The sequence below is a fragment of the Cherax quadricarinatus genome, chromosome 71 (assembly GCF_038502225.1).
Source record: "Cherax quadricarinatus isolate ZL_2023a chromosome 71, ASM3850222v1, whole genome shotgun sequence".
NCBI classification, from domain to species: Eukaryota; Metazoa; Arthropoda; class Malacostraca; order Decapoda; family Parastacidae; genus Cherax; species Cherax quadricarinatus.
The window spans coordinates 16,934,381-16,950,713 of NC_091362.1; the positions used below are offsets into that span (position 1 = coordinate 16,934,381).

Sequence of the window (16,333 nt, forward strand, 5' to 3'; positions counted from 1 at the left end):
TTTAATGGATGAAATGAAGACGCTTTCTTATTACTTGTCATAGTAAGCCATTAATAACACGGGAGACTGCCTGAGAAAAACATGGTGATGAAAGTAATGGTGGAGACACGTGTAGGTGTCGTCCAGTATTGTTCCGCGCCACGTCTCTCTCTCCTCCAAGCTGCTCAAAATGTCCAGTTCGAAGCTTCGAGCTGAGCGAAGCCTCGACTCCCCTCCCCTAAAGCTTCACATTCGCTCGACACTCTAAGTTTCGAAATTTTGAAGCTGTTGAGGTCTCGAAGCTGGGTTTGTTTTGATTCCTGTTTTCTGTTGCAATGTGTTGCAGCTGGTGTGTTGCAGGCCTTCAGCACTCCTGGTATTTTTACTACTGTCTCACCATATATACACCCGGAGGTGTATTTCTCTCAGCGTATATATGCTGAGAGAGGGTTTACTTTAATCCGTTTTAAGAATTAAAATATTTTTGTATGATGGTGAACACGTTCTAATGACTAGTGGAAAAGCTATAAACCCCCATTAATTAACCAAATCTGGTTATTTACTGCTAGTTCCTCGGATTATATACACAAATGAGATGTATTTCTCTCAGCGTATATATGCTGAATGTATTTTATCCCTATTTTAGGAAATATTGTCATGTACACGATGTGCAGCCTTATTGACCCTAGTTGATAAACTTGTAAACCTCATTAATTAACCATGTCTTGGTATTTACTGTTAGTTCCTCATAATATATACACAGCATATATATTAATAACCATGATACAGTTGATAGGCTTTAAACCTGAAATTTACTGCTGCCTAGTGGCTTTCTTTTATGCCAAACTATTTCTTATATGTAAACCACTTCACTTGTATACTGCATAAAAGTATGTAATAAAGTATTTGAGTCTGAACCTGCTACTCCAAAACCATTTTAAATTTGTTGCCAGCAAGCTAATTAGTATGATCTGTCATACCCCTCACGGAAGGTTCCTTGATGTTGGTGAGGGGCTCTTGATTTAAGGAATTGGATCTGTGCTCCAGTTCCCCGAATTAAGCCTGAATGCCTTCCACATCCCCCCCCAGGCGCTGTATAATCCTACGGGCTTAGCGCTTCCCCTTGATTATAATAATAATAATAATGATCTGTCATAATGAGGAATCTTCATCTTGACTGGCTGTTCTTGATCGGTTTCCTTGTCTTTATTTTCCCTCCAAGAATTTATATACCATATTTTCTGGTATATAAGGTGCACGAGCATATAAGACATGTCAGATGATGTTTCTAAGCAGTTGTAACGTTAGTAAACAACTACTAAAGCATAACCCAAAGCCTATTCTTGATCCTGACCTTGAGAACATAAGGCGCAGGCTGATTTAACAAGAATTTTTGTGGGGGAAAAAAAGCGTGCCTTATATGCTAGAAAATAAGGTATTTGCATTTCCCTTCCAGGGGGTTCCTTGATTCTGGTGAAGGGCTCTTGATCCAAAGGTGCTCATGGCTAGATTGATGGCATCCTAAGCTCACACACTGAGGGTCCTGGGATTGATCCCATCACGGGCGAAATGTTTGGGCATGTTTCCTTATGCCTGTGCACCTAGCAATCTTGTCTTGTAGGTTGCATTCTGAGGGACAAGATTAACCTAAGTTGCCCAGAATGCTCTGGATAACCAGAGGCTTTCTATATACTATGCCAGTGATGTCAGCTTGGTCTGTAATAGTTGTATCATGTTCTTTTAGAAATAATTATATAATTAACCCTTAAATGGTCCAAACGTATATATACGTTTTTTTAACATCTGAAAGTATGTAAAAAATGTAGATCTTCTTTTTTGTTTTACATTTGAAAATGTGTAAAAAAAACTTTTATCTACATTTTTTTTTGTTATATTTGAAAATGTGTATAAAAAGTAGGTCTACTTTTGTAGCACTACGAATTTGAACGTCAATCTCTTTGGACTGTTTAAGGGTTAAATAATATTATAATTCTTATAAAGAGTTTATGCTATCCTCTCCTTGGATCAAAACAAAATTATTACTTGTTCAGCACTTCCCTATATTGACTATATAAAATAATATGTGAATTATGGTTTTATATTTACGAAGATGTTTCATACAATGGGCTATCCATTCAAATTAGTTGTGAGAGTCCCTGGTGGACAAGTTTTCATGAGTATATTGCTATAACCCTCGTGTTGTCTTGTTTACATACCATTGGCGTATTCTACTGCTGTATTTTCCCTATAATTAATAGAAGTTGTAAGTGTATGTAGGCACAGGTACACATAAGTACAATTATCATACATAGTGTAAATTACCTAGGATAACTAAAAAAACAAAGTCAGTGACTTTTTTCCAGTGGAGAACTGCAGTAGGCCTGTTAACCCATGCTAGGCAGGTCCAACTCACACCTCGTGTACCCATCCAACTTTTATTTAAAGTTACCCAAAGTTCTTGCTTCATTGACTACTTGAGAGTGTGTTTCACTGAGACTTAAGCCAGGCTAGGTTAGGTTACTTTTTTACTTTCTTTAACATACTGTGGAACTACGTATAGATCTTGGAATTTAGTAATTGGTTATCGCTAAGCACAGAACTGAGCCCCAACACTCAGTATTAACCACTGTATGTTAAAGCAGCTAGGTTTCTATAAAGTGATGTCGGTACCAACAGAATTGACAATTTTTGTTACATTCATACAATAAATGTATGAATATTAATGTGGTTAGTTGTGTGCCTTGAAAATGATTAACTTTTTTTGTTGTGATTTCGTGTCATTTTTACATGTAGGTTTTGTAGTTTTGACTGTGTCATTTGTAAAATGAAAAACCCTGCAACATTTATGTTGATTAGGGAATATTATGGCATTAACATTGAGCTTTGCATAACATGTATAGTATTATGGATTAAAGTATTCTTTGGGTGGTGGTGCACATGTAACATGTTGCCTCAGTTGCCATTGCTTAAAACCCAGTGAACTAATCAGTCAGTTATTGGTTGCATATCATTCTACCTTTTGGCAAAAATCTTATTTTTTGGTGTTTTAAAACATTGGGAATCTGTATCATGCTAGATTTGGTTTATCACCTTGCTGATTACTATATCCAGTGGCACAGCAGATAATGGATATCACAGTGGCTGAGAAGAATGAAAGAAATAATGTGTGGATGGTTTGTATATGTGGTTGTCAATAAGGCTTAACATTCAAAATGGGCAAAAATATATGGACTGGTAACCAGTGATGTCACAAGCAAAAGCTCAGTATATCTTAGATGTCAATGCTGCAACTATTTCTGTTGTTAACATTATCCTAGCATGTTTCCTTATGATAAAACCGTTAATAATGATTGTTCATAACTTGTGGGATACTTTACTCTTTGACATTTTTTCAGAATATAACAGTATGTCTGCCAAAGATATGGCAAGTATGGAAGTGGATGAAGATGTGGCAGCTGAAGCCACATCATCCTCCCAGTCACTAGCAGTGGAGAGTACCAGCCAGGCTGCTAGTGGTATTATAAATGTTGTTGCCCCCACCTCACCTTTACCACAACCAGCTCAATCATCAGCATCATCATCATCATTGTCAGGTTGGTACAATCTACCAACATTTGTGTTAATAACAATTTTGATTCATATTGAAGTAATAGACCAGAATTCAGGGTTGCAGTAAAATAAAATGCAAGTACAGTAACACATGCCTGAACAATGTTAGAATATGGACCAGTGGAATACAAAGTCTGGTGTAAGCAATAAGTCCTTGATGCCCAAATGAAAAAACCGACACATTCCTCCCTAACACTTCTAAACAAATTGTTCTTCAGTATGGAAGTCAGCCCTCATTAATAAGGAAAGCATTGTAAAACACACTTGACAGCCAGCCCTATGTGACTGGGGAAGGGAAGAGAAAGAGAGTTCAGAAGGAAAGGGAAGAAAAATATATCCATTAATTTCCCTGAAGATAGAGAATACATAGCTGATCCATGTATGAATCATTCAGGTATCAAATAATAAGCATTAATGTGAACACAGACACCATATATCCTCAAGTATATACGACATGATTATAATTATGCAAATGTTGAAATACCGCAAGACAAGCTTATCCAAAAAAAGCTTATAGATTTGTTAAATCTGTTGATAAGATTTTATAAAAGATTCTATGGCTGGTTTATATTTTTAGTTTGATAAAAAAAAAAAGATGTACAGTATTTTGGTAGGCTATTGTTATAACCTGTGCCATAATTTTCTGAAAAATTGACCTTTCCATATTTCCTTAAATATGGTTCTAATGTAATTGATGTAGAATTTCCATGAGAGATTTAACCCAAATAAAAGGATATTAGTGCAGTAAATTCATCGATTGTTCATTACACTACTATAAAAATCTGTGGCTAGTTTTTATTTTAACCTTGTAAAAAGATGACTTCAGAAGGCTTGCTTCACAGTCTTGTCATGATTTTCTGGTACTTTGATAAAATTGCATTTCCTTTAATATTGCTCCAGTCATGTTAATATTGAAATCCCATAAATAGTTTAACCCCAAAATAATCTTTTACTAGGTCCAGTAAATCTTTAATTCAGTGTTCATATTATATTTAAAAAAATATACAGCACAGTATGTGACTGCCTATGATCTTAATTTTGTGGAAAGATCTATGATTGACCTACCCCACAGCTTTTAGAACCTTTTATAATACTAAGTCATGTAACTTGAAAAGCACACTTTTAGGATACTGCAGAGCATTTGCATACAAGGGTTTCCTATCTTTTAACAATTCCTTCTGTATTGATAAACATAAATGATAAAGGAGAGTATTATCCTATATTGTGATTATACATATTATGCTACCATTAGAAATACTAGTGTGATAGTACCGTACTTTGAAAGTGGGTAGGTGAGGGATTCTGAACTGATGACTTTGGATTCCCTATGACAAATGTTATCATAGTTTTATGTCTTGGCTCACTACAACCACATTATGCTGCAACAGTATCTAAGTGTATATAGTAACGGCTGGAAAACATTAGGGACGTGTTTGCATGAGACACCTGCTGTCCCTGTTCACCCATCAGTAAAATGGGTACCTGGGAGTTAGTCAACTGGTGTGGGTTGCATCCTGGGATAAAACTGACTTAATTTGTCCAAAATGCTCTGCATAATAAGGGGCTTTCTATATAGTAGTATGTCATTGATGTCAGCTAGGCCTATATACCATGTACATGTACTTGTAGTAAATAAAGATATTATTATTATTATTATTATTATTATGTTAGTAATATTTGACCAAATATAAAGATATTTTGGGATTTGAGGTTATGTAGATGAAAGATCAAATCATGTGAAGATCTATGCCACAAATATTTGAATTGCCTTTAATGAATTAAATACATGTAGCTACAAGGAAAGGATTCTGACTATTTTCCCATGGAATGAATAAGATGTGTATATTGTATTAAACAGTTAAATATGTGTAGTAATTAGGATTTTTAACTATTTAAAGCATCATCTGGTGTTGTTGGTCATGAGGGCAAGATTTCAGCTTTAAGGTTTTCAGGTAACTTTAATATCCTCATTTATAACACATTAAAATTTTGATTTGTGAAATCTTTGCATTTTGATCAAGACATGTGTTGCAACGCTTGGGAGTGATTAGTGTGTTATGTATACAATACGTATAGTATTGTACAGTTCATGTACAAGTATGTTAATATAGTATATAAGGACTTTGTGTAGTTGTTGCAGGAGGCAGTAACAGTGAGGTAGTTAGTGGAGATGGAGGTACTGTAATGGCATCAGCAGGCACAGTGGGTAGTGTCTCAGTCTCGCTCCATCCTTTGGTCATACTCAACATCTCGGAGCACTGGACACGACAGAGAGCTCAGGAGGGCAAACCAGTACAAGGTAAGAATTGGGTTTTATTGAACTGTTGTTTATCTATATGTTAAATTTATTAAGAGGTCATTCACAGCTACATTCATGATTAAAAGTTGCCTACTGATATTTTATGCTACCTCGCTGTGTGATACTAAGGGTCTGAGGCTTCATTATGCCCTTCTCTCACCATATAGAGGTGAGAGAAGATGATCATCTTTTTTCTTTTTTTCACCCTTGTTGTTGTTGCAATTATAACAGGGCTACAATTTACGATGTTAATACATTTCTGAAAATTGTTCCTTGGTCAGGTGTATGTAACTCAACCTATTTTCCGATAGACACCTTTGTTATAATCAGTTGTGTTCTCAAGCAGTAATCTAATTTAATTTATTTACCCAATATTTTACAATTGCTATTGTTCCTTTTCATTTATTTAAATAATGTTTACTACAAATAATACTAAATATTGTTAATTTATTTAAATAATATTTACTACAAATAATACTAAATATTGTTTAATGTATATTTACTGTACATGTTAATTAAACAAGAGCTACAGTATGTAGGTGTAGGCAGCAAATGGAATGTCTGAGGGAGGGTGAGTGGATTTTGGGGAGGGGGCAGGTCAGTGGTGAGTATAATTGTATGAGAGTATGACATGAGGTAATACGCATCATCCAGTGAACATGTCCATTATGCAGGAGCAGCAGCTGTCTCAGCCAAACTACCAAACAGTTATATAATCTAAAGTTTTTAGAAAATCTTTACCCCGAAAAACATGAACTTTCCATACATGTCTAAGAACAAGGAAAATACCAGCACATTTGATATAAAACTAACATTTTTCTTTATAATTCAGCTTGACAAAAATCATAATTATTAGTGCAGAATGTAAGTGGGCACTACTGCATATATTTTATGTACAATATTTATAAAATCTACAATAAGAACTTACAATACTTGGATTTACATTGTAATCACATTTGTGTTACCAAAAGTGTATGATTACTGAAATTTTTTTCCTAACATTTGCTAATCTTAAAAAGTCAAACTCTGCCCTGTTGCTATATATTTTTGTTATACCAGTCTTAATTTCTGATCAGCACTGTTTCATTTTTTTTTTTTTTTCAACAAGTCGGTCGTCTCCCACCGAGGCAGGGTGACCCAAAAAAGAAAGAAAATCCCCAAAAAGAAAATACTTTCATCATCATTCAACACTTTCACCACACTCACACATTATCACTGCTTTTGCAGAGGTGCTCAGAATACAACAGCTTAGAAGCATATACGTATAAAGATACACAACATATCCCTCCAAACTGCCAATATCCCAAACCACTCCTGTTTCATACTTGATATAAATGTGTGTTAAAAATATCTAACCAAGACAAGACTTGCAGAAATAGATTCAAGCTTGGGAAATTTTGATGTAGGAAAGATGTTGGGAAGTGCGAGTGTGACATTGAAGCTGTAGATGAATGGACCAAACTCCTAGGCAGTATCACTGAGCCAAGAACTTTGGGAAGCTTTAAAAACAGGTTGGACAAGTACATGAGTAGGTAGTGGGTGTAAATTAGACATGCCTAACATGGACCAGTAGACCTGCTGCGTTGTCCCTTCATTCTGATGTTCTTATATCTATGCCATGGGAGCATATGGTATAGTAATTTACTTCATTGTCAGTTTGGTTGTTATATATACCATATTTAATTTTTTAAAGGTTTTGGCTATCAGTTAATGTCTCAAGTACCTCAACTAGGTGTATAGAAATTTAAATACTATGTACAATATGTCCCTTAAACTCATATACGTACTTTAATGTACATAGTTTTTATGGCTGCAGGATGTGTATTATTATTTATGGTTGGTGATATTACAATTGATTGGTCTTTATTAGTCCCCAGGCAGCATTTTGGGGAAGTATTGTACTACAGTATTTTGTTTTTCAGAGGAATCATGTAACAAGTTTAGTCCTGGCTTCCTTATGCTATTCTTGAAATCTAATTAAATTTTCTTACTGCAGCCATTTTGAGTTAGGTATCTGCAGTACTGTTTTGCTATTATATTTTTATGGAATATGTATCAATGATGGTAGAATTACCGACAATGTTAGGTAAAAGGACACAGGTGCAACAAATGTAACATTTTATTGATAGTGAAACATTGCCACAATAAAATGTCACATTAGTTGCACTTGTCCTTTTACCTAACTTATGGAATATGTAGTAATAATACCTTGAGGTTAGTGTGCTGTTTGAGAAAATAAATCATTAATGCAAAAACAAATTACAGTATTTACATACATATTTACAGTACTGGGAGCTCTGATTGGTAAGCAGACTGGTCGCCACATAGAGATAATGAATTCTTTCGAATTGAGTTACGATGAATTAGGTGGACATATCATCATCAATCGTGATTATTATACAGTTAAGGAAGAGCAGTGTAAGTATATTGTAGAAATTTTTAAAATGTGTACATGAGCTGTACTCTTGTTGCCTGAATATTTATTTTTAAAAGGTACTCTATGCATTTGTTGCAAAATTAGGTGACATTTATTTCATGCGTTATGGAAAGCCACTGGTTATACAAAGTATTTCAAGCAGACTGAAACTAGAACTTAAAACTACTTGATTTCCAAACTGCAAAGCATTTCTGGCAGACTTAATCTAGGCATAGTATTAATACAGGTATTAATACAGGTCCACATTCCTTTATCCGAAACCCTTGGGGCCAGTAGTGTTTCGAATTTCAGAATGAAGGTGGGGTCTAGAGCAGCACCCTATAATCAAACATTAACATTGCAGCAAAAACGTATGAATACTCACACTATGTGGGATAAATAAAGACTACAAATACTACTATGGTTTATTTATAGAGTAATATATTGATAAATGAAATAATGGGATAATTATAGACCAGGAACACAATTCTTAAGACGATTGACAGACAGCATTTTTAAAGACTTCTTCAAGTGTCGTCTGTCTTATTAACATAGGTTTCTGCCTAAGCAATCTCTCTGTAACTGAATAAATTGCCATAATCTCTTGCTCACTGATAAATGCACATTGTTCAACGCCAGCAAGTAACTGATCACATATTTTCACCATATCGTCTATGGGGATTTTTTTCACCTGTGTTCACAATATCTTCATCGCTACTATTCTCATGCAATTTCACCATCACTCAAGGAATGCACGCACAACAGGTGCATCATTGTAAATGTTCAGCATTTCTTTGATGTCAGCTTCTTGTAACTTATTTTCACTTTAACTTTTAGCGTAAGTTACCGGGTTTGATATCATCTTCTCATCAGTGGCATGAAATCCTTCAAAGTCTTCATCTGTAGGTTTATATACATCAAACATTGTTTTAGGCCAAAGTCTGTGCCAAGCATTTGTTAATGTTGATTTATCAGCATCCTTCCAAGCATTAACAACTGCATAGGGGTATCTGCAGCTCTTTTTGACATTTTCACAGTGAACTTCAACAGTCACAAAATAAAAGGCAAAAACAAAATATCAGCAAACAGCAGACACACATGTGAATACTACAAGCGCTGAGACACAACTGATGCCTGCCACTCTGGCTGTCAATGCTGGGTCACGCCGCCACGTGGTGGCGTTGGAGTTTGGTATTCGGAACTTTTCAAATTTCATAATTTCGGATAAAGGAATGTGGACCTGTAGTACGTAAATATTAGAGTTTAATGCTGATATGGAAGTTCAGAATCTTTTTTTTTTTTATTTTTTTATATACATGTATATATATATTCAGTATTATACTAAAGGTTGAAGCAGGATGCAAATTTCTTTTTCTGTGAATTTAGTTGCAGCATGGTTAATTGACAAAACAAACTGCATAACAGTAAAAATATAATTTGTATTTACAGTAAATATGGTAAAAGTTAGTTGTGATTTTTTTGAAAAATATAATATTATGAGAGTATGGTACTAATGGATTTCTTTTTTCTTGCATGTGATGTCACAAGTATATTATTTAAGGCAGTAGGGTTAAAGTTTGTAATGAGGAAATCAGTTTTGGTAACAGAGTTTTTGCAGTAAAGCAAAGTGCCCATTATTTGGGGCTTGGTTCACAACCTCTTAATTGAAAACTAATTGTATAGTTTCATTCTAAACCTGCTTGAAGGAGTTTTGAGTCCTAAATTTCTTTATTTTATTTTTTAAATTTTCTGTGCATGTCAGGATTAACTGGGTTAGTGATATTCAAAGAGGTTGAATTGCTCTAAAATGCAATATGACCACAAACCTAAAATAAAATTTATTATATGGAGAATTGAATTGTATTTGTGAATTCTGAAGTTGTGAGGAATACTGTGAACCTTACCCTCACAAATTTAGGGATTCAGTTGTATATTTTGTAGGATGAATTTGTATAAATTAATTTTGTCACTTTTTTTTTTTATATATTTTTAGATAAGCAAGTATTTAGTGACATGGACTTACTTGGCTGGTACACTACTGGTGATACTCCTGGCCCTCCTGACCTCTTGATTCATAAACAAGTCTGTGATCTCCTGGATAGCCCTGTATTCCTCAAACTGAACCCTATGGCACGTCACACAGATGTGAGTAGTAACAAGATAATTTGTAAAGCAGATCAGAGCATTATACTGTATTCATTAGAAATATTCAAGTATATTGTACAGATGTGTTAAAGAAAACAATAAGGAAAATGTGTTTGGTAAGAGTCTTCGTACAAGGTTGTGTGACAAAACGATTTTCTAATTGCAAAAGGAACAGACCACTAAAATTTAACATAAGGTGAATGAGCTGCTAAGTGAAAGAGGCGATACATTTTTGTTTATCCTATCGTCACTCCATTTTTCCTTGGCCACCTCATTACCAGACATTTATTTTTTGTTTTATTATCACACTGGCCGATTCCCACCAAGGCAGGGTGGCCCGAAAAAGAAAAACTTTCACCATCATTCACTCCATCACTGTCTTGCCAGAAGGGTGCTTTACACTACAGTTTTTAAACTGTAGTGTAGTGTGGTATATTTTTTCTGATATGTTTAGTAGTTGTAGGTAGTAGGTTGGTAGACAGCAACCGCCCAGGGAGGTACTACCGTCCTGCCAAGTGAGTGTAAAACGGAATCCTGTAATTGTTTTACATGATGGTAGGATTACTGGTGCCTTTTTTCTGTCTCTTAACCCCTTCAGGGTCCAAGGCCCAAATCTGAAGTGGTGCCCCAGTGTCCAAGAATTTTCAAAAAAAAATTTGTTATTTTTTCTTATGAAATGGTAGAGAATCTTTTTGTGAAGGTAATAAAACAAAAAGTACGAAATTTGATGGAAAATTGACGAAATTATGCTCTCGCAAATTTTGATGTGTCAGCGATATTTACGAATCGGCGATTTTGCCGACTTTGACTCCCATTTTAGGCCAATTACATTATTCCAGTCAACCAAATTCTTAGCTATTTCACTAGTATTACTTCTATTCTATCGATTGAGCACAAGAAATTGCCAAGTCAACTGTTTCAACTACAAATTAAAGTGATCGGAAATTGTTAATTTGGCCAATTTAACACAAAGTTCAAAATATTCCAATTTCAAAACAGGGTCCAGAATAAACAATGTAGGTATTCCTGGAACTAAACTAACATTTCCTCTGTTCATTAGTTACGTTTTGAGGCTTTACAAATAAATTCCATTTTGATCTTTTATTCACATAATGAATTTTTATTCACACCAAAAAATAGAAGATTTACTGTTATGCAATACTGTAATAATTGTATAAATATCATCACCATATTTGTGAATGCATATTAGACCCACCAGCTGGCGTGTATTAGACGTGTGAGGTCGTTTGTTTACTCTTGAATATCGGCAAAAATTTAACATTTCTGCTACTTTGAGCTCAGTTTCAAGCCATTTCCAGTGCTAAAACCAATCAAAATCATCTCTATTTCTGTAATATGTCTTCCATTCTATCAAATGAGACCAAGAAATTGCAAATAGAACTATAAAAAACATACGAAAAAACACTGCAAAGTCGCTGTTTTAATAGAAAAATCATGATTTCAGTTTTTTCTCTCATTATACACAGCGTGCTGCAGGATCTGTTTTATGTGGTGCACACATACCACATAGATGTATTCTCTCATATCTAGGCCCAAATGTACCACTCACAGTTTATCAGAGTGAGCTGAGCTCATGACGTAGATCTACGGTTTGGACCCTGAACGTAAAGCCGTAGATCTACGGGACGGACCCTCAAAGGGTTAAACATGCAAGATTTCAGGTATGTCTTGCTACTTCTACTTACACTTAGGTCACGCTACACATACATGTACAAGCGTATATATATATACACACCCCTCTGGGTTTTCTTCTATTTTCTTTCTAGTTCTTGTTCTTGTTTATTTCCTCTTATTTCCATGGGAAGTGGAACAGAATTCTTCCTCCTTAAGCCATGCGTGTTGCAAGAGGCGACTAAAATGCCGGGAGCAAGAGCCTAGTAACCCCTTCTCCTGTATAACTTACTAAATTTAAAAAGAGAAACTTTTCTTTTTCTTTTTGGGCCACCCTGCCTTTCTGGGATATGGCCAGTTTGTTGAAAAAACACAAAACAAACAAAAAAATTTTTTTATTAAGTGGTTAAATAAATGGTTTTATAGGTCTCTGTAACCTAACCTAAATTAACTATATGCTCTAAGAGAATGCTAATGTACTTTGAGAAAAATAAATAATGTTTAAGATTTTAGATTGTATGAAACATCAGTAATAGATGTTTTAAAATGAGAAGGGGGTCGAGGACTCGACTAGAATAATTGAGAATCGTGTATTCTGAGCATTTTCTATGAGGATGCACGAGGAAACAGAGGCGCATACCTCATTTGACATGTCAACTTAGTAACTAGAGAATAATGCTCAAGTGCTAGAAAGTAAAGGATACAATTACATATATGTACAGTACAATCATTATTTTAATATTGTACTGCAAATACAGTTCTGTAAAAAGAAAATTCTTACATCTACATAAATACTTATGCATTACTGTACTGATAGGTGTGACTAAACGGCTAATGGTCAATGTATTTGCAAGTGCAAATAACATTTAAATAAGAGTACCTTCAGTTAATATAATTGATGAAGAATTGGGTTTGTTGGATATTGGTAAATCATTCTTGCTGTGAATAGAAGATAATTGTTGTAAGTTTTTCTTTTCTGTAACAGCTTCCAGTAAGCATATTTGAAAGTGTCTTGGACTTAGTAAATGGGGCTCCTACCATGCTGTTGGTAGAATTGCAGTACACCTTGGCTACCGAAGAGGCTGAGCGTATTGGTGTGGACCACGTTGCCAGGATGTCATCCCATGACACTCAGGAGAGCTCACTTGGTCAGTGTTGTGAATATTTAACATGAATTCCTGTATTTTTTACTATAATGGTTTAGTTTCTTGTTTTTTCTTTATATATAGCATCTTACTGGATAACTTTGTTAAACTGAAATGATTGATCATTCCATTAGAAAAATCATGCATTTTTGATACATTTATTGCCTGATCTGACTTGATATTATATTTTTTCATATCCTAAAGTCCATGCTTTTCTACACAAAATACCTTTACAAGGACTATACAGAGTAAGAATGTATGCACTGTATTTGCAAAAATATAATAAAAACATTAGTTTGGGGCCAGGAAAATTACAGTAAATTGTTATACTGTAGTTTTAGGAGGGCCTTTATTATCAGTACATACTTTACAACATTGCCTATAGTTTAAAGGATCTTTCCTATCACTTTTTTTAATGTCAGCATGTGTCATTTTTCACGTATATGCTGTCTTTTAATGAAATACCAAAAATAATCCCCAATGGGTAGAGTAATTAGTTCTTATTTTTTAAAAACCTTTTGCATTTTTCTTTCCAACACTTAGCAGTAGTTTTTATTTCAGTGAGCTTTATTTCAGCTCACTGAATTTGAATTAGCATGTCCTCTTTTGTAAACACATACTGAAACTTCATATTTAATACCTTGCAGATTTCCTCACATTTAGGTATTGTGTTATTGTATTTTGTCTTTCACCCTTTTTTTACAAACAAATCTTATTCTTATTTACTGTTTATTTTTAAAAGTTTTCATTCTCCTAATTGTTGTAATGTATATTCCTATCTTGCTTGTGTGATATTCAAGCAAGTTTTTGGGTTGTTGTGCTATCTGTATTATTCTCCATTTTTATTTCATAGTTCTCCATTATCTTGTGTTAAAATCTCTCTCTATTTATTTGTGTTTTCTCTTCTAAAGGGAATTGTTTTATAACATTTTTTATATTGTTGAACTCTGTGTATAATTTGTTTATATCTGTCCATTGTAATATTTTAATTTTATTTCTCTGAAATGCTATCTTGGCTTATATGTCTTTTTTATATATATATAATCTAGTCATTTAGGTGTGTAGTTTTCTTCATACTTTGCAGCACATGTTATTGCTCTTTTCAAATGTGTTTTGATAGTATAATAATTACTTCTTTTCAGGTAAATACTAGGTCAAATATGGACTCTTGTGTTACCTTTTCTTACAATCACAGGTCTTTCACCATCTCCTGTCTACTAGCCTGCCTGTCTTGTTACTATTTAAATATATTTAATTACAGTTGCAGAAAATCTTCAAGCACAATATAGTGCCATCAAGATGCTGGCAAGCCGGGTACGCTTAATTGCAGAATATGTTCGTGCCAGCCAACGTGGCGAGGTGGAGTTCAATCACGAAATTCTTCGCCAGGTCAATGCTTTGACTCATCGACTTCCAGTCTTAAGTAGTGATAAGTTCCGTGGAGAGTTTTATAATGTGAGTGATCATCATAAATTGAAATTGTATATATTTGTAGTTGTCAGCTTATATTATTAAGTAAACATATTATTATTAATGTGGCATCTTCAAGACTGATAAGACACTCTTAGTATTTTAATGTGTACCTGCATGCCAGCACAGTGTGTAAGTTTATTTAGGTACAGGTACACATAACTAATTATCAGAGTATAAAATATGAAATAACCTTAAAACACTTGAAATTTTGGAAAGTTTTCGGACATAATGGAGAGACGTGGAGCTCATAGAGAATGTGGACAAACTGAGTGGTGCGCAGAGACCGTATTAACGAGTTAGGAGGTGGGGGTGGGAGCCGGATACTGTAAGGAGTTTTGGTCATGATTTGAAATGTCCGTATTAGCTAAACTACATGAAGCGTAAAGTGAGGCCCTACTGTATTTGTAAATTTGTGTCATTGTACTATTCAGTATGAATCAGTGGATGTAAAAGTTTATTTTAGGAGAGAGAATGAGTGATCTTGATAAGTTTATCTCTTTGTAAAATATTTCCTGTGGTATATTTGGTTGATCTGTCAGCGAGTTATTAACTAAAACCTAGCCTTAAGAGTGATTGAAGGTAGTAGTTACCCTTGCATAGCAATGTTAATGATAATTATGAAATATTCACTTTTTTTTTATCCCCACCTTCCTTATCCTATCATTACTGTTATATTACTTTTTTAAATTCTGTTGTACTTTGCTAATCATATTATTTTTTTCTTTCAGCAATGTAATGATGTAGCACTGATGTCTTACCTTGGAACAATAACAAAGTGCTGTAATACAATGAACAGATTTATCAACCGCTTCAACCTTTTGCACGAGAGATTAGCCATGGGACGCCGGATGCGAGGCCTTTTCTTTTAAAATGTGCAGCAATAGATATACAGTACTGTCAATTTCTAGCGTTAAAAAAAAAAAAAAAAAGACTACAAGGATTATCTTGCTATGACTGTCAAAATATTTGTAATGTAATGAACATGAATATGTAGTATTTTCAATATATATTAAGTTTGCAAAATATTTGTTGTATGATCCAACCTGTTCCCTCAGCAGCAGGGTTATTTTCCAGTGCATTACATTGTTAATTTCTTTATGGATTTAACCATCAGTTATTAAAGGTTGGGTTAACTTAACTAAATATACAAGTTAGTTATTTAACTGTCAGTGACTCATTAAATTTGGGGGATGGGTTGCTAGATCATCGAGCCTGTAGTGTTATTAATGTTTGCAAAATGTACAGTTTAAATTTTCATCACTTATCAGTTTTTAATATTAATAGAGGCTTAGGAGTGTCACTTTTTGTAAAATGTGTTTTGCTCCAGATGAAAATCTGATGTCTTTTGACTTGTTATAGAACTGCACTGAAATATCTCCATGTAATATATTTGATAATATACGGTACAATCACTTGTAGGATGAAGTTTTTCCAATTAAGTTTTGCTCTGAGTTGCACAGAATTAAGTGCATTTGCAGCTTCCTTGGGCTGAGATGTTTTAGATCTAAATCAGTAACAACATTACATAATGTCAGCATAAAATATAATGGGTAATAAGTATTAAGCAAAATTTATTAAATGATAGAACAGATAACATAAAGTGGTCCTTAATAAATTTACACACTGAAACAGCTT

General features: G+C 34.2%; 1 protein-coding gene across 5 annotated transcripts; it reads left to right on the top strand.

The window, feature by feature from the left end:
- The first annotated feature begins 134 nt into the window (after positions 1-134).
- On the top strand, positions 135-16,327 carry CSN6 (COP9 signalosome subunit 6). 5 transcript variants are annotated; one of them, XM_053793472.2, is made up of 8 exons: positions 135-285; positions 3,375-3,572; positions 5,708-5,887; positions 8,174-8,305; positions 10,297-10,448; positions 13,066-13,228; positions 14,487-14,680; positions 15,427-16,327. In XM_053793472.2, exons 2-8 carry the CDS (start codon positions 3,386-3,388, stop codon positions 15,565-15,567), a joined length of 1,149 nt encoding a protein of 382 aa, XP_053649447.2. In that variant the 5' UTR covers positions 135-285; positions 3,375-3,385; the 3' UTR covers positions 15,568-16,327. The 5 variants fall into 5 exon arrangements, with proteins under 5 accessions (XP_053649447.2, XP_053649446.2, XP_053649449.2 ...); XM_053793471.2 differs by having other exon boundaries at positions 206-355; XM_053793474.2 differs by having other exon boundaries at positions 206-355; positions 5,720-5,887.
- The last annotated feature ends 6 nt before the right edge of the window (positions 16,328-16,333 follow it).

Excerpts from the sequence above, each read along its gene's own strand:
- CSN6 (XM_053793472.2), top strand. The coding sequence starts at position 3,386 with ATGTCTGCCAAAGATATGGCAAGTATGGAAGTGGATGAAGATGTGGCA. Across the intron at positions 13,229-14,486 it reads CACTCAGGAGAGCTCACTTG|TTGCAGAAAATCTTCAAGCA; the intron begins GTCAGTGTTGTG and ends ATTTAATTACAG. Across the intron at positions 14,681-15,426 it reads TCCGTGGAGAGTTTTATAAT|CAATGTAATGATGTAGCACT; the intron begins GTGAGTGATCAT and ends TTTTTCTTTCAG.